We start from the raw sequence: 18,888 nt of genomic DNA on the forward strand, positions 1-18,888 counted from the left end.
GCATCATGGTAGCTGTGAAACATGCCCCCTTGATTGAAGCAAATCGCGCCTTCGCCGCTGCAAACTTTTCTCGGCCAGCTCACGTAACGTCTTCTAAAAAAGACAGTGGACAGTAATAAAACGGCACCGTTTTGCAACTTTAAATGACATTTCCGATTTGGTCCTTGGATGTTTATGCAATTTTGTAATCAAGCCCCCAGAACAATTGTAATTAGATCTCTTGATTTTATCGCCTTTTCCGGTTTGGTCCTTGGTTTTGGATTGTTTCAATTACATCCCTAATTGGCCATCAAACTTCAATAATTATGCAATTAAACCCCTGATTTGACCAAATTAACTCTTCAAAATTATAATTAGACCCCAGAACTTTAATTTCATCCAATAAAAGCTGAAATTGACTTAAAAATTAATTTTTCTTACAATCAAACACTCCATAAATTCAATTAAACCTTGGATAAGATTTAATTGAGTCCATAAACATTTGATTTTGAACTTTTCTTCCTCAAATTAATTTTTTCTTGTCAACAGAGCGCTCACCAGTTAAAAATATACTCTCAAATTTCAACCTTTTGTATTTTTGAACCTCCTCAACCAATTTTGGTATTTTTTCGACATTCCAGCATCATTTTCTCAACCAATTTTGGTTTTGTTTTTTCAATTCAATATTTAGTATTAGCTTTATTTTATATATATATATATATATATATATATATATATATATATATATATATATTGTATTTTTTTTTTGTGGCAACCCAAAAATAGGTAACACCTTTTTAAATAATTTTTTTTCACTTTCATTCATTACTATTTGGTTGATTGAGAATTAGACTTCATAATTTATTTTGATTTATTTTCTATAGAATTATTATAGTTAAGTCACGAATTTAACACGTTAACTCCTTGTTCAAGGTCAATTCAATATGTTTTTATTTTAACATTAAGAAATCATGAAATTTTATTTAGTTGAATATTATTTTCACGGGTTGTCTGGATTATTTTTTTTACTAGTAATGTCAACCAAGTTACATCAAATAAACCCTTACACAATTTATTATTTTTTCTCTAGGAAAAAACATTAATAACATTTAAATATATTTTTTAAAATTAACTTAACCCACAACATACCACTTCTGAATACCACTTCTGAATCATCTAGTACATCCTATAGTGAGATCCCTCCTCATCTAATCCTCATTCCTGAGCTACATTAAGCTGGGTAATCTTGTCTTTAATCAACTCTTCTTACAGTTAAAATAGAATTGCTACACTGATGGCAAAAATTCTGGTCCATTTATAGCAGTAATCCAGCCAAGTCATGCTCTATTACAATTGGAAGTTAGGCTATTAAAATTCTGGTCCACTAGGCAGGTAGCTAGCTTCTTCAACTCCATTACAGGACCTCATCATTGTAGGTTTGACAACAACAAAGGCCAAGGATAATCTTGCTATGTAGTGCTTTCAGCTCAGCAAAGTGCGTACAATAGAACACATTACAAGACAGACACCAGCTTTGGTTATCTATGAATATGTCCACCAACAACTGGTGGAATCGCCGCTTGTTCTTTCTATTTTTTTCCCTCCATTGTAGTACATACATGTGATTTCATGAATCTGAAAAACAAAGGCTATAGCTTCTGGTTCTTTTCTCCCTATATCTTCTTGTATTTTTCCTAAAAGCAATCAAAAAATCGATGGACGAATTTTTGCACATTCTGCTCTGAAGTGAACACCCAGAAAGGGCCAAAACGAGAGAAACTAAACAGTTCATCTAAAACCAATAAGCTCAAGCCCAGACTGCAAGTGAAGACATCAATCCAGCCCCGAGGAAAAGCATGCAATAAGACACTACTTGAAGTCTAAAATTGCAGCTCATCCTCTTACTAAGAAAATCAGCAGCAATTAGGTCCACTAAAGCCATGTAAACAAGAATCCCGGCCGACAGAGAATCTAAGATGCCTTCAGCGGCTAATGCTCTTGGGCTGTTCGGATTGTAAAATGAAGAAATGGCTGTCCCAATGCCGATTCCCGCAGGGGTTGTTATGGCAAAAAAACATGCCATTATTGTAGTCGACAGAGTCTTAAATTGTGCCTGGGATATGCAGCCTCCAAGCGCAAATCCTTCAAAAAACTGGTGAAATGATAACGCAGCAATCAACGGCCTTATGGTACACGGACTCTGTGAAACTCCTAGAGATAACCCAATGATCACAGAATGTGAGAGAATCCCAAGTTCCAATATCTGCAAATCAAAACAGAACAAAAACCATCAAGCTCACAGTCGGCAAGAAGAAAGTTCCTTACCAACCATCAAAACAACACACTAAACGTTTGACTGGCAAACTACTTTTTTCAAGCAAGACGCAACTTCACCACGTGGACAAATGGACACTTGATTAGACATGAGAAAATAAAAACATCGGGCTGAACTAGCCGTGCAAGTACCTTCGACTAATCAGGTCATTGCCGACCAAACACTAAAGACCATAAACAAAGTAAAAATATCAAATTGAACAATCCTTGCAAGTTGCGACTGCTTTACCCTAATAATTATTTGCAGATTTACCAAGCAAGAAATACACGCGCCACCTAAATTACATCATTGACCATTCCTTGTGGGTCCCACAGCATTGAATATGGGTATTGGCATTAATCACTTTGTAGTTTGTACAGTAATAAACCTAAAACTACCATTAAGATCGCAAATTTACACAGCGGCGGCCACCGCTAGCAAGTACAGCAACCGTGCAACAAAAAGGAAAGAAAAGAAACCACATGCTTACCTGTGAAACGACAACGTGCCTCAAACCACTTTCCACATCAGTGACATCACTCTCTCCATGCTCATGACCGTGCTCGTGCCCAGATCCATGCGCATGCCCATGGTCACGACTGCTGACAAGCCCATCACAGGCATCCTGCCCATGAGGATGGTTATGTCTATGGTGTGCTGCGTGCGCATGCATCCCCACAATGTGCATCCCACCATGCTCCTCTTCACCAAACACCTTCCCACTAGACCCATTCAACTCTTTAACTTCTATAATGGGCACGATACCTGATTCATGACCCGGATTCGCATCCACCGACCCGACTCGAACTTGCTCCTCACTAGCCTTGTTCAACCCTTGCTTCCTCTCATAATATTGGGTCCCAACAAAATCAAGAAGCAGGGTTAGCAGAGAAGCCGTCATAGCAAAAAACCCTGAAAATGGAAACTTCTTCCACGGGTATTCGGGTAAGCAAGGATCCGAAAGGGCCTCGGACGCGGCTGATAGCATGTGAACAAAACCGGTGGCTAAAATTACGCCTGCTGCAAAAGCCTTTGCAGACACAAAGAGGCTACCATCGGTCTTGAGGAAGTGGCTGTGCTTTCCGATTATCGGTATTGCAATGCCAATTATGCCACCGAAGAGAATTGAAGCTATGGCAATGAGTTTGAGAATGAGTGCTGATGAGTGGTCTCTGCAGATTTCCAGTTCGGAGGATCCACAGCTAGAATTTGACATTGATTTAGAGATTGCTTCAAATAAAACGTCTGCGTTATAAAATCAAAATAAAAATAAGTTAGCTTTGAGTTAAATTGGCAACAATCAATGTGAAGGTTACAACTCCTCGTGATTTTGAAGTCATGAAACAGAAAACTCCACTCAATTATAGATCTACAACACAACAAATAGCACTAAAACAAAAGGCATCATCTTTGATTGAAAAGAAAATAGTGGAGGTTTTAGGTAGCATCATTTCACAATTTTGGAGTGCTAAAACAGAGGATTGGGTTCAATTTAGGATACAACACAAGAAATTAACACTGCATAACATTATTGACATAAATAAACAAAGCCCAAGACCCAAAATTCTGCCTTGCTTGAACAGGAAAAAGAAAACCCAATCCGAGTGTTAGAATCTAGAATTACGAGAAATTACCCGAAAAGGCTTGAGCTTGTGATTGGAAATGATCCAGGTAAAGCAATTCCCAAAGATCCTGTTACAAATCCCAAGAAGCCAAAATCAACAAAACCATCAAGTATTTTTTTATAAGAGAAAAAGAAAATATATTAGCTACCAACCTCGTTGAATAACATGGGAATTTGGGAAGAGAATACGGGGAGTATAAATAAGGAGGTTGAAATATGATGGGGAAACACAATTTCCAAATATTAAAAAGAGAAAAGCAGCAGAAGCTGCGATCATAAAGAGAGAAAGGGTATAGGAAAAGTCTTATCCTGGGTGTAGCGCCACTGTGGGATTGCTGAAATAGGTAGGAAGAGAGCGAGAGTGGGAATATTTTCATGGGGATTATGGGAGAGTGTCGACATTGTTTGACGAAAGCCAAGGGAATGCAAAGAGGTGGCTTCTACAGTTGCCACTTTATGGTTGAGAATGAGCACGATTATGTCGACACTTTTTGTAACTCTCCCCATCTCTGTCACTTTCTTTTTTTTAATTTCTTTCTCTCTCTTTTCTTCATTAATTATTTTCAGAGCGTTATATATTATTACCGCCAATACTAAATTATTTTCAGAGGGTTATTTTTTCCTTTTCTGTTTTGGACAACCTCCATTTCAGTCCTCCAATTATGACGAAGATCACGCCTTCGTCCACAAACTCTTATAATTTTACCACTAGGAATCATGAGAAAGTAGTGATAGTGCTAGTAGTTTTGTGGGTCTCAGATGCTTTTTAAGCTAGTTAGTGCATGGTCGGTTTATTAGCTATTTGGGATTGTGGTAGCGATTACGGTTTAAAGTGTTTTTTCCTTAAAAATATATTAAAATAATATTTTTTTTTATTTTAAAACTATTTTTGATATCAGCATATCAAAACGATCTGAAAATATAAAAAATAATAATTTTTAACAAAACCAATTTAAAATTTAGGGGAACACGGTTTTCACCGCGTTCCCAATACTAACAGGTCGTCTTGTTTGTTTTTGCTGTTGAAAAGCGTTTTTTTTTAAATTTAAATTTTTTTTATTTTTTTTCTTTACTTCAAATTAATATTTTTTTGGTGTTTTATGATCATTTTGATGTGATGATATTAAAAATAATTTTTTTTAAAAAAAAATATTATTTTAATGCATTTTTTAATAAAAATACACTTTAAAAAATAACCGCAACCTACATTCTCATACACACTAGAAAAGCTTTGTTTTGGTTTACATTTGTTGCTGAATGAAAAGTTCTTCCAGAGTGTTTGGTTAAAATGTGTTTTTTGAAACTGTTGTCGCATATAAATTGGCATGAAAATACATATATTATTTATGTAATCTTAGACTGAAAATAAGAAGAATTTATTCATTGATACACAATAATTAAAGCAACACAACTTTCTTGACAGAAGAAATAAAGATTTGAGTGCCACTGTGGCAACCTTTGATTCATTGTTGTTACCAAAATAGAGTTAAAAAAAAAAAACCAACCACGCAATTTAAATTAATTAAAAAAAACTTGTTATTTAAGATGAGATTGTTTGTTAGACAAAAAAAACCTATATAAACATAAAAGTAGAGCTAACACTTTAGACATAGCTTACCAAATAGGAACTTAGAAGATTTCTCACCGTTGGTTCATATAGATAATAATTGGAGATCAGACAATTGAACGACTTGTTATTTGTGACAACCCAACCTTTAAATAATTATTCAAAAGCGAAGAAGATCACATTTTCATGTGATAAATATCTAAACAACTCTAGATCTATTTAATAAGATCCTAGAAACTCCCACCTAATTTTATTTTTCCTAGATATTTTAGTAAAAAATTTTAACATAAATATTCAGTTTATAGGAAACTCTCCAACAATGTCATTCAAATAAGTATAATAAGTCATCTTTGAAATCATGTAAGACATGCCTAGGTAATCTAATTAACTAGATGGATCGAAAAACAACTCAAATGATCGCTAAAAATATAATCTAGCTAAAAAAATATTCCAATACAATATTTTTTCTTAAATATTAAGATTATAATATATTAGATCGACTTAAGTTTCACGACTTAACCCCCTGAACCCATGACTTGGGTCCTAGACATCACTAGATTTAATAACTTTTTTGTAAACTATTTTTTATTTAATTATATGTTTACAAAAATAAATACTTACAAAATCAAGCATCAATCCAATATCAAAATATTTTTTTGAGACAGAAATAACTTCATAGAAAGTAAATGAAATAAATTAAAAAGTTTAATTTTCAATCAACTCAAGTACGTCAAACTTGTGATTTAAATCATGAACTCTTTAATAAATTTTGAAAAATTAATCATTAATTTAAGCATAGAAGACTACAATTGAAAAAAAAAACTTGAGAACAAAAATAAAATCTTTTCTGACTACTGTAAATTACTATAGTATTTTTCTCAGATATTTTAGTAAATGTTGTAATTGTAATGTAATAATGTAATTCTTGTCATAAATTATGTTATTGAGGACTAAATTGACTTCATAGCCAGGAAGAAAATATGACTAGTATAATTTTTTTGTAACATGGATATTTGGTCAGTTTGTATGTACCTTGATTAATTTTATGAGCCTTGAAGTTAACGACCATGTAAGTCTCTAGTGGCTCTGTGGTTTGTAGAACTCGAACTAATGATTTTTATGGAACAAATTTAGAATCTGACTAGTTAAATTATACCACTTAAAATTAATATAACTAATATTTTTGCATCATGCCGTGTTGGTTTTGGAATGCATCTCCTCGGGAGGCAGAATAATTTCACCATGATGTGCTCATCACGATGGATACTCCTCCCTTGTCAAGGATTGTTTTTTCCTCCAACAATCATTGCTCACACGCTAGAGAAAGTCATGTAATAAACTAATACTTTATTGTTTTTAAAAAAATTGAAGTCTAGAAAAAGAAAAGAAATTTTATTTAAATATAATATCTTTTTATTTAGAAAATTAAGAAACTAGTTATTTGAATTTATTCCTGGCTTAAAAAAACATATCTTCAAAACTCTCCAGAGTTTTTCTTTATAAAATTTTCATTATTTTTCAAATGAAAAAAAACATAAACAATATATTTTTTTTATATACAAGCATTCTTAACAATGTAATTTCTTCATATTTAGTTAGCATTATAAATTTAATTTTTAATATAAATATATTTTTTAGTGAGTAATATAAAGTTTTTATGATGATTTTAAATTTGAATAAAATAAAATCAATGATCTAAAATTAAGTTATTGCAAATATAAAATATTAAGATGATATATATAAATTATGGTTTGGGTTTCTTATGAAAAAATGATCAGAATTTTATTGAAAAAAAAGGTTTTTTTCTTTATAAATGAACATATTTTTTATTTTCCTTATTAAAAAAAATTAAAAGAAACTGAATGAAAAATAATTTTATGTTATCCCACAAGTTATTTCCGAATAATTCCGAAAAAGAAATTTATCTTTCCAAAGGTCCTTTTCCTCGCTAAATTCATTATTATTCAGTGGAGCTATCTTGTCCACGTCCACTCGTGTCTAGTGGCAATTTGCATATTTATAAATCCAAAAACAGGTTTAAAACTGAGGCACGGCAAGGTGGCTATCACGTCAATTGTCAACGATTTGATTACCAATTATTTCTAGTTTAAAACGGAGCGCTTTAGTAACTCCGCAAAGTCAGACAATTTTTTAAGTAAAATAACACGCGCAAATAAATAATTAAGAAACCAGCATGCTTGATTAAGTTATATTCACAACGATTTGTAGATACTATATTTGACTTTTTTAATAAATTAATATTAGAATATTTTTTATTATTATTATCTTTATATCTAAAAATAGTAAATTTTTTAATTCAAATAATTAAATTTTCAGTATCAAAACACAATTCATATAAGTAGCACATAATATATTTAATCATAAGTAATAAAATTAGATTGAAGATTAATATAAAATAATATTTTATTGAAATTAAATCAATTATATATCTATTCATAATTCTCATAACATATAATAACATGTAATTATATCTAATAATCGGCTCGTATCGTAAAAATATGTGGAGCACTCGTAAATGAATCTAGAGCATCACCCCAACTCTTTCAACTCGATGACAAATTTGTAATATCCATGTTGGTGTGAGGAGGACCAACATCATCCCAGCTTGTGGATGGACCTGAAATGCTTGTGGACGGGTTGAGACGCTCATGGATGAGTCTGGGATGCTCGTGGACGGACAAGCATCCCTAACACTCCCATGATAAGCAGTCTTATCTTCCGGTAATGCCACTTCAAGATGTTCAACTTCTTGAAGTCCACCACAATATAAATTAAGCGTGATGTTGGCCACAATACATCTTATCTCATCGACACCTTCACGGATAGTCATTAGTACTGTATGAGCCTCTCGTACCAAGTAATGAATTTATATACATACATTAAAAATCAACAATTAGTAGTCATCATCCATAATAAAATTAATTTTATATATAATAAATAATGTATTAATGACTATCAGGGTGCATAATGCATTGGATTGCATGGACACCTTAGGAAACATGACTAGATAGGTGTAAAGAAATAATGCGTAATAGACAGATACTATCTCATGTAGGTATCTACATCAATATTTGGATGTCGCTCCTTAAAAACACGATCTCTTTTAACATCTCATAGATCTAGGTAAGATGCATAAATCACCAATCAATTCCCCTCGAGCATACCTTGTCAAATAATACTATACAGCTCGTCACCGGTATCAACATAATCCAATATATGTTGAGATAGTCCAAACTATTACATTACTTGATCTGGACAATGTATCTCAACAATGTCAAAGCAGTGCAATATGACTTGTGCTAATCAAATGTTAGATCCCTCACGCCATGTAGGTGAAGTTGAAAGTATCAAGTCATTTGTATATAACATCCATATGACCTATTAAAACATATGAAAAACTTATATTTGATAACAAATCGAAACTAAATAATTTACATTCAAATAACAAAAAAAAAATTTAAACATTTGTAACACATACCTAACGTGGAAACTGTGCATCCAACTCATCTCGGTAAAACTCGTGGATATAAGTGGGATTTACCATGAAATATCTAGCCCCACACCATTTGACGTGATAAGCCAAAAAAATTAGTATATTTTTTTACATTCAATTTATATAAATAACATGTTAACTATAATCAATTTTATTTTATCATTACCTATAACCAATGGATAATGGCATCTGAATGACAGTGTCAAACATATTATTACCCAAACTATCTGGACGTCCGACATTGATATGCTTCTATGACTAGAACTATATTAATTAACATTGACAATTACAAATTATTATTTAAAATGCTATTAATTATATTAATCAAATAATTTAAAATATATATACATGAAGAAATAGGAGACACACGACAATTTGTCTTCTCTTTTTTAGACATGCTTTACCTAGTTGCTAATATAGATATGTAAGCACGTCCCCTAACTGTAATTAGAAATGACCCAAAAATCCTCAAATAGTGTCAGAAAGAACAACGGTATTGCATCGCCAGCAATACTCATGAAAATAAAACCTTTAAACATATGTAATATGTATGCCCGAGCATGCATAATCAATTAGTTCTTTGTCACATCTGCTGAGGAGGTCTTAAAATTTATGTTCAACCATGTCAACTTGATGCAGTCTCTTCTATAAGCATCGGTTAGAGGCACCAATCCTAATAAATGATCACATAAAATATCTCTATCAATAGACCCTCAACGGCCTGTCGTAGGAGGTTCATCTATTAGAAGACTGGTCATCATGGCAACATCCTGGAGTGTGAGTGTCATCTCACCAACACATAGATGGAAGGTGTGTGTCTCACACCTTTATCGCTCAACTAATATTGCAATCAATGCGTGGTCAAGATATATGTCATGTAGCTGACTGATCTTATAAAAACCTGCATCGATAACAAACAGGTGGATAAGCTCATGCAACTCCATCAAAGTATGTTGTTGAGGTGTTATAGGATCATTGCCCTGAAAAATCAATCAATTTAGTTATTTAAACAATTAAAATCATTAATATTTTAATAATTTACAATGCTCAATTAAAATATTTATCTGACCTCTCCACTCCAAATATCATTAGAACAATACTGATCCTGCATATATAAAATCGACCTATCATCAGAACTTGCCTCAATAACAAGGTGGTTTTGCCTGTCAGCACTCATTGAAGCAGAGGAACCTCTTCTAGTTCGAACAATGTCTTTCTCGAGGTCCTATATAAAAAATTATTAGCCTTTGCAATACAATTGAAATCCATATAGTTAGGATCTTTGAAGGGCATAATACATCATGACTAAAAAAAATCTTCAACTTTTCTCTACGTTCCACAAAATATTTATTATACCTTAAAAACATTATCAACACTATAACTGAAACAAGCAAGCCACATATAATTTTTAAAACATTATTAAAAACCTCTGACAAACTCATGGTCATATTTCCATAATGACGACCACCATAATCATATGACAGTGCCTATTTTTCTTTAGGTTCAGCTTTTAGCCATGCTCTAATTGCATCATTAGTCTCCACCAATACCTCATATAAAATGTCAAACTCCTGTTTAGAAGGATTGTACACATCCTATGCAATATATTTTTTAAGGCAACATTGTTGAAATTTGTGTTAAAGTTACTCACAAAGTGTTGTGAACAATATCGATGATATTCAATAAGCTTAGGGAAAATCTAATATAATACACAACATAATTTGTCCGCTTATCACATATCGATGAAGTAAATATAAAAATGAACTCCATATACTGTTCATCTCTTATTCCACAATAGCAAAACACAACAGATAAACTATATTATTCACATCATAAGCAATTGCAACCATTAACTTTTCCTTGTACCTACCATAAAAGTGAGTACTATCAATATTAATTAGACGACAATATTGAGACCCGTCAATTGAAGCATCAAATGCCCAAAATGCTCTCCTAAATGTTATCTTATTTCCATCAACCATTTTATGATTCTAAGTGACAACTGTTCCTGGATTTGAATCTCTGATGGCCAGTAGCATTCTAGGTAGGTTTTAAAATGACTCTCCGTATGTATCAAATAACTGCTCCAATATTTTTTGTTTAGTCATCCACGTCTTCCAATAGGAGACTTCATGCCCATAATCTCTCTCCACATTACCTTGAATCATTGCACCATTTTTACTTTGCTCCCTCCTTACAATTATCAACATCATCTCAACAATTAAATCTGAATCAATCTAAAAATGACGTTGCAAAATAAGAAGATTCTGACATGTGTGTGACCCTTTCAATTTTGAAATCTCTTATGAATTAAACCTTTAGTTATATCTCCCATGCAAATACCATCTATAAATTGGTTCTTTATATGCCATTGCTTTGCTGCATTAACACATTTAAACTTGTCTCTGAATTTTTTTCCCAAGCTTCAATTCATCAACTGATAAACCCAAATGCCTACGACTATTAGCCCAATCATTGCATCCGTATTGGTCATCCGCACTAATAACTTAATTTAAATTAAGGACCAAAAGGTGTTGTATAATTATTAACAAGCTCAACTAACTCATCATCCCTATCTTCCCCATTATCCCCATCTTCCCCCTCAACCTCAACTCTATTAGTGTGACGGTCATCTTCGTCATCACTTGGTTTGGATTCTTCATAGCAATATGGAGCAAATACCATACCCAACTGAGGTTCTATATTAATAATTTCCTACACCGATATTTGTCTACTAGCATTACAACCTAACCTAGATGGACTAATTGATCGTGAAGCCTGTATGGTAGTCTAAGAGTTACTTGGAACCTGAGTAAACTCTATACTAAAAGAGTTTCTTTGTCTAGATCTATTATTCAAGTAGAGCTTCAACATATTAATCCCATTAATCCTCACAAACCCAAACATTGAAATCACACTCTCATCACTATAGGGTACACTAACATAATGAGCTTGACTGATCTCGATTTGCAACATCCTGCATGTAATTTCAATTTTTATTTCAAATATATTTCAACCAAGTCGATCACTTAACATTCTAGATAACTCGTTAAGGGACATGTCTGATGTAACATTTAGGAATTCATGGCTTTCTCTATTATAAGTTATACTATTATCGGTATTGACAATGATACCACCATGGAAGCATAATATTCCTAAATTATCAGACATTTTGTCAAACAACAAAACACAATTCTAATTTATTAATATCCTGAGGTTAATCAAAGTGCATAATTTATCAACAAAATCATAACGATAATATAATCAGCTGAAATATAAATTCATTAAATTAATCGACGAACACCTGCATTCATCAAATTTCACTATCATAATAAAATTATCAATCAAATTCATGCATTTCATAGCTTGTATTATTATTGTATACGTAATGTGATATAATTCATAATTTAACTTAAATTAATAGTAACTCTTTCAACACATAATTTTGTTAATTCACAATCAACAACAACCTAAAATCAATGATTATTTAACAAAATAACCTAATTATCAACTTAAACTATATCTAATTAGCATAATCCATAATTTAACCTAAATCAACACTAACTACCCCATCACATAATTTTGTTAATTCACAATCAACAACAACCTAAGTTCATTGATTATTTAATAAAATAATCTAATTATCAATTTAAATTATATCTAGTTAACCTAATCCCTAATTCAAACCCTAACATTTAATAAAATCAAATTAACACACATTAAGCATAAATTATATCAAATTGATAAAGAGAAAGTGTTTAATATACCTCTCTAAACGTAGAATGTTGGTAATGATGGTGATTGATAGTGGCCGCCCGGGGGGGTGGGGGGGTTTGGATGGTGAGAAGGGAGAGGCATTTAGTCGTGGGGAGTGAGAAAAAAGGGGAAGAAAAGAGTCTCTAGGGTTAAATTTTGAATGAAGTCGTAGATTCTGTGAGATGAAAAGATATGCTAGATTTTTAATTATTTTCTCAAACGGTTTTTTTTTTTTTTTAACTATGCTAAAAAAACACTGCCATTTTAAGGAATCCAGGCTCAATTAAACATTAGCTAGACAAAATACGAAATGGCCCAAGAGATGAACTGTAAAATAAGCCCATGTATTGGAATAATCAAATTTCCAAACCCTATGGACTATGCATCCTGTGATTCATTGATAAATCTTTATATATCTATATATATATATATATATATATATATATATATATATATGAAAAAGCCCATATTTCAGTTTTGGACTGGCACTTTAGTAGTGGGCCACCTGACCTAGAGATTGTTTTTTTGGGTTTTGGTTTTAGCCACCAAACCATGATCTTTTGAACCAGTTTCTTTCCTTCTTTTTTCAACTTTAGAGGATTGTTGTAATCAGTCCTTGACAGCGTTGGCTTTGTTTCTTTCTTTTAAGAATATATTTTTGACGTATTCGTGTATTTTTCAACATTTTAAGTTGCTTGAGAAAAATAAAAAAATAAAATTTATAAATATTAAAAAAAATACTTAAAAAGACAATGGGACCAAAGGCATAAAAATAAAAAAATAAAATAAAATTAAGTTTCTTGAGAACTAAACAATTAAAAAAAATTAATTTATAAATATTAAAAAATCTTGATAAAAAAAATAGCTAGAACATTACAAGAGAGCCACACAAAAAAAAAAAAAAACACGTAGACAATTAGTTAGAGAATTATCCACCACACTCTTTCCCACAAAAACAAAACGCTCACCCAAAAATCCAAAAAAAAAATCCCCCATCACATTCTCTGCCACGCACTCAAAAACCTAGCAAAAAATTTCTACCTCAGCCGCCACTTACAAAAAATGAAGAAGGCTATTGTTTTTTTTTTTTTTTAATCTCAGGAAACAGGAGAAAAAAACCGTTATCTAGATTCTGTTTTGGCCATAGTTTTTATATCCGGTCCAGTGACGGGTCCGGTTCAAGGTTCAGGTTTTGGGTTTTGACAGGATCACCGGATTTTGACTGGATCATTGGGTCGCCTGGGTCAATTCTTTTTTTTTTAAATTAAAACGATGTCATTTTAGTAAAAAAAAAAAAATTCAACGGGTTACAACCAGGTTTTTGACCGGTTCAACCGGATTACCGGGTCAACCGGGTCACACCGGGTTTTTCCTTCCTCTATTTTTTCTTCAACCCGGTCCGGTTCCAGCCCCGGATCGACCTGTCGGGCCGGGCCGGGTTTCAAAACTATGGTTTTGGATGTTAAACAGTATTTTTATTTTTTTTAAAATTAATTTTTTAATATATTTTTGAATTATGTAATAATATTAAAAATAAATTTTAAAAAATTTTAAAAAATATTATTTTAATATTTATAAATAAAAAAAAAACACTTTTAAAAATTAAAATCTACTTCTGCACCTCAGTCTCCCTCTCCTTCATCTTCTAAAACAAGCCCCACTCACTCTACAACAGCACACACTGTCACACTCGTGAAAAAAGAAGTCAAATACATCTTCATCTTCAACCTCTCTCCTTTGCCGACAAAAACTCTCCCCTTCACCTGCATCATAACCATTACCATCACAAAACCCATAAGCACCCACTAATTAAAAAACGCAACTAATTAACCATTATTTTCTCTCCATCAAACCAAAGAAACACAGGCCCATTTCCTTAACTCTCTCAGCGACACAGCACACCAGCCACCACTCCGTTGTCCCCTCCACGTCGACGGTGGAGGACCCAACCGAACCAACAATGGAAAAAGCTCTTTTCTCCTTGACACCGACCGAAAATCAACCCAACAGTAACTCCATCTCGCACCATTTTCCCGGCCTTGAACCACTACTGTAGCCACTACCACCTGAAAACAGACCTCACAATGTCATTTCAATCTCCCAAACCAACCCTTTTTTGTAGCTACTGCCAGTGGTTTTCTTCTGATAAACCATCACCCACAACCAGAAGTTTGTTGTCTTTTTTTCCCATAATAGGTCTCGGCGCTTTTTTTTTAGGTTAAAGAAGACACGTGAGTACTACTTACACGCACCGTTGTTGTCAAGGAACACCCATAGACCGCGCATGCCATCCACACGCCGACACTATCACACCATCTCCAGCATATTCTGGCTAATACCCAGTTTCCATTGGAGGTTGAATTCATGAACCTCAAGCATAGTTAATTCATGTGTCTTCATCATGTTTCTATGACAAGGACCATCAACTTTCAATAACACAAGAATATTACGCCAAACTATTACGAGAAAACCTCTTCGTTCAGAGGTGACACAATTGCCAAACTTATAGGCCCAGTTTGGAAAATCTTTCACTGGTGTTCATCATCGGAGAAGAGGGCAGCTCAGGCCGCTTCGAATGATGAATCCAACAGTCATGAACTTTTGATATTAAATCCAGTCAAACCACAATATCTCCAGGTAATAAATTATTCCCCCTTCGGTCACTCATCCATTGTGATATATAACTTAAAACAAAATACTTAAACAAATTCCAGGGGGACCAAAAAAATTCAGGGTGTTATACTAAATATCAAACATTAAAATGTTAAGTATATTTATAAATCAAAGACAGATTAAGCTACTTGATTAAATGGAAAAATCAGTTTCAAAGTACTACTATAGCCTGAACAAAACTTTCATAAAGTATATATTGAATCTATACAAGCATCAAATACAATAATACAATAGCTACAAAAGACAAATTGATCATGTTTCTATTTAGCATCTATGATCGATCCTCTAATTAAATATCATCCAAACGATACCAATCTTGCGTATATAGAATTGATCTATTATCACGACCTGTCTTAATAATAAGGTGGTTTTATTTGTGGACACTTCTAGAAATAGTAGAACCTCTTCTAGTCCGAACCATGCCTCTTTTAAGTCCTCCATCAATAAATTATTAGTCTTTGCAATATAATTAAACATCCATATAGTTGAATTAAAAATATATGCAGGCCACTACAACGTATCAGGCATGAGTCGAAAACAAGAACTATGTGTATTTTTGTATGACAAGTTTAATAAAAAATCATCAATAAATTGCACATAGTCCATATTTTGTAAAGTACAACATATAATTAGGTGTGAACATAATCGATGAAACTGTTGTCATTTACCACAAGTATAAATTGCTTCATTGATGTTAATTGTTTTTCGCACTTTTTTTGTAACCCCAACTGTTAGAGGTGTATCAAATTGAAATGTCCTGCCACCAATATCAAATAAAGATATCATATGTGATCTATAAATTACCACATCAATAAGTAATTCAGCTAGGATATTTGGAGGGCTCAATACATCGTGACTAAAAAAATCTTCAACCTTTTCTTTACACTCCACAAAATACTTATTACATCTAAAAAACATTATTTGCACTATATGATACAGGTAAACCACAAACACTTTTTAAAAAATTATTAAAAACTTATAATAAATACGTGATTATATTTTCATAGCAATAACCATTATAATCATGTGATAATACTCATTTTTTCTTTAGATTTAATTTCTAGTTATATTCTAATAGCATCATCAATACCCACCAAATTCTCATATAAAATATCAAAATTTAGAAGAATTTGTACCCACCCTAAACAAACATATCTTTAAAAGCAATTTTTGTTTTCAACTTTAAGTTAAAGTTACGTGAACAACTTTTTTTTTTCCTTCTGCTGAGTACATCTTGCTAGTACATGGGCCAATTGAAAGGTGACAAAACTTTGAGTTGATTGGGTACATGACAGTTGTTTTGAAAGAAAGAGGCATGTAAAGCCTTATCTTAAAAATAAAAATAAATGGAGCACATATGTACGAGGTGTTAGAAGCACAATCAACAACAATTGAGGATAAAAAAATAACACTTTCGTTAATTGCAAAATCAAAAACCTTAATCTCCACTCATCTCGAAGCAGAACAACCATTGATGAACAAAGCCCTATTTTCTTCCCCATCTCCTCAAAGGTATGAATCTCCTACCTGTGCCTCTAATCATCTTAATACTTTTTTGTTTCTTTTGTTTTAAGGAATTATTAGTGTTTTGTTTTATTTTGTTGTGTTTGCAGCCCAAGTGCTCTAGTTTAAATATAAATTAAAAATATATATTTAAAAACATATTAAAAAAAGATATTAATTTAAAAAAAGTAGATATAAAAAAAGATTTAGGTGCTACTGGATCTGGCAAGCCAGGTTCGCACTACTACTACGTACTAACCTATTTTGAAAAAACAAAAATGACATGTTATCTGCCCCATTAAAAAAAAAAAAAAACCCCCATGTGCGGGCTTGCAAATATAGAGTGATAAATATTTTAAGTGTCAAGAATAAGAAATAAGAACTCCTTTTCAAACAAAAAAGTTTAAAGAAAAACAATTACAAAAGAACGAAGATAAAAAGAAAAAGAAAAGTGATAAATAGATTAAGTATAAAGTGATAAATATGACAAGTGTAAAGAAAAAAAAGGAAAAAAAGTGAAAACAAATTTTTTTGCATAAACAAAATTTACAAATTTACCATTGCTACAATAAAAAATTACAAATTTGCCATCTCTACAATACCGATTATATTAAGAAAATTAGAAAAATTTATAAACTTACTATATTTCATTTTAGTATATTGTACTTGGTGTGGACCCGTGCTATACTATAGGGCTAGACTATTTTTTTTCCATAAAAAACATTGTTCAACTAGCGCAAACATATTTTAAAAATAAAAAGAATTCATAACTCAGGTCAGAGATCTAATTGAGTTAAATAAATTGATTTTATTTTTATTATATGATAAAAAAAATAAGAAAAGATATAAGATGAACTACTTTTTTTTTAAAAAAATTATCATGTTAACCTTGAGAATTTATTTTTTCAAAAAGAGATAATAACTTAATTGATAAGCTATTAAATAAAGAAGGATGAAATATGGTAAAAAAAAGACTTAAAAATCAACCTTGGTTAACCCGAGATAGCATAACAAACATGTGACCTCGATAATCAGATTGAGCCAACCCGAGTTATCATGTGAACCCGCAGTTCAGATCATGAGATTGAAATAACCCAATAAAAAAATAAAAGAAATTACAAACCTATTTTTTTTAAATGTCAACCTGCGTAAACTTTTCAAACCCATGACTTAGATCTTTAGACCCGAAGCATCCTATCTAAAAAAAAATCATAAAGTCCAATTTTCAATCAATCAAATATTAAAGGATGAAATCAAATGTAGACGCCTCCCACATGCTGGCACGTGCATAACTCGTGCAAACTATTTTTTTTATTTCATTTCTTAATTAATAGACCCAATTGTTCATATACTGATTTGATAATAACAAAAAAATCTTTGTAAAAGACTAAAAAACCCCATAAGGCAAAATCTTAATTTTTTTTTGGCTTTTGAAGACATTTTGGTCGTTTTACTGTGTTTTTTTTCTTCTTATTACTATTTTTTATGTCTAGTCAAATATTAAATTGTTCCTCATTTGACATGATGATTATAAAAAAATCATTGTGAAAACACGAAATTGCCCCTTGGCTCTAGTTTTATATTTTTTATTCTAATTGTATTTTAGTAATTTTACTGTGCAATTGAGATGAGAAAAAAACTTATTTTCCTCCTGTTAATTTGATAATAACTAATGTGACTGTGAAAAGACTTTAATACTACAAATAATCAGTTTTAAATCTTTTGATACGAGGGGCAAAACAATAAACAATGTTATCACTCACAAATTACAATAAAATCCCTTTTATTTTAGCTTTGATTAATGAGTTCAATGTCTATAAATGGCATTAAAATCTTTTCACATATGTATTAGTCATTATCAAATCTACACAAGAGAGAGATCAGTGACCCTCATTCCTTTTTATTGTGACTATTGAATTAGAAAAGAAGTTTTAGCAGATGTTAATAAAGAAGGTATA

General features: G+C 32.0%; 1 protein-coding gene and 1 long non-coding RNA gene across 2 annotated transcripts; both read right to left on the reverse strand.

The window, feature by feature from the left end:
• Positions 1 to 1,274: 1,274 nt before the first annotated feature.
• Positions 1,275 to 4,344, reverse strand: LOC7476651 (zinc transporter 4, chloroplastic). Its single transcript, XM_002324137.4, has 4 exons — positions 4,071 to 4,344; positions 3,928 to 3,985; positions 2,784 to 3,538; positions 1,275 to 2,242 (listed from the first exon to the last, which is right to left on the reverse strand). Exons 1-4 carry the CDS (start codon positions 4,083 to 4,085, stop codon positions 1,787 to 1,789), a joined length of 1,284 nt encoding a protein of 427 aa, XP_002324173.2. The 5' UTR covers positions 4,086 to 4,344; the 3' UTR covers positions 1,275 to 1,786.
• Positions 4,345 to 9,536: 5,192 nt separating this feature from the next.
• On the reverse strand, positions 9,537 to 10,222 carry LOC7463753 (uncharacterized). Its single transcript, XR_002978945.2, has 2 exons — positions 10,068 to 10,222; positions 9,537 to 9,978 (listed from the first exon to the last, which is right to left on the reverse strand). It is a non-coding gene; the product is annotated as an uncharacterized LOC7463753 (long non-coding RNA).
• Between the last annotated feature and the right edge of the window lie 8,666 nt (positions 10,223 to 18,888).

The sequence above is a fragment of the Populus trichocarpa genome, chromosome 18, assembly GCF_000002775.5.
Source record: "Populus trichocarpa isolate Nisqually-1 chromosome 18, P.trichocarpa_v4.1, whole genome shotgun sequence".
Lineage (NCBI taxonomy): Eukaryota > Viridiplantae > Streptophyta > Magnoliopsida > Malpighiales > Salicaceae > Populus > Populus trichocarpa.

What these genes read in the sequence shown, in the direction of transcription:
- LOC7476651 (XM_002324137.4), bottom strand. An exon ending in ACAAGCTCAAGCCTTTTCGG is followed by an intron (nt 3,539 to 3,927) that starts GTAATTTCTCGT and finishes TTTATAACGCAG; the next exon opens with ACGTTTTATTTGAAGCAATC. An exon ending in GGCACGTTGTCGTTTCACAG is followed by an intron (nt 2,243 to 2,783) that starts GTAAGCATGTGG and finishes TTTGATTTGCAG; the next exon opens with ATATTGGAACTTGGGATTCT.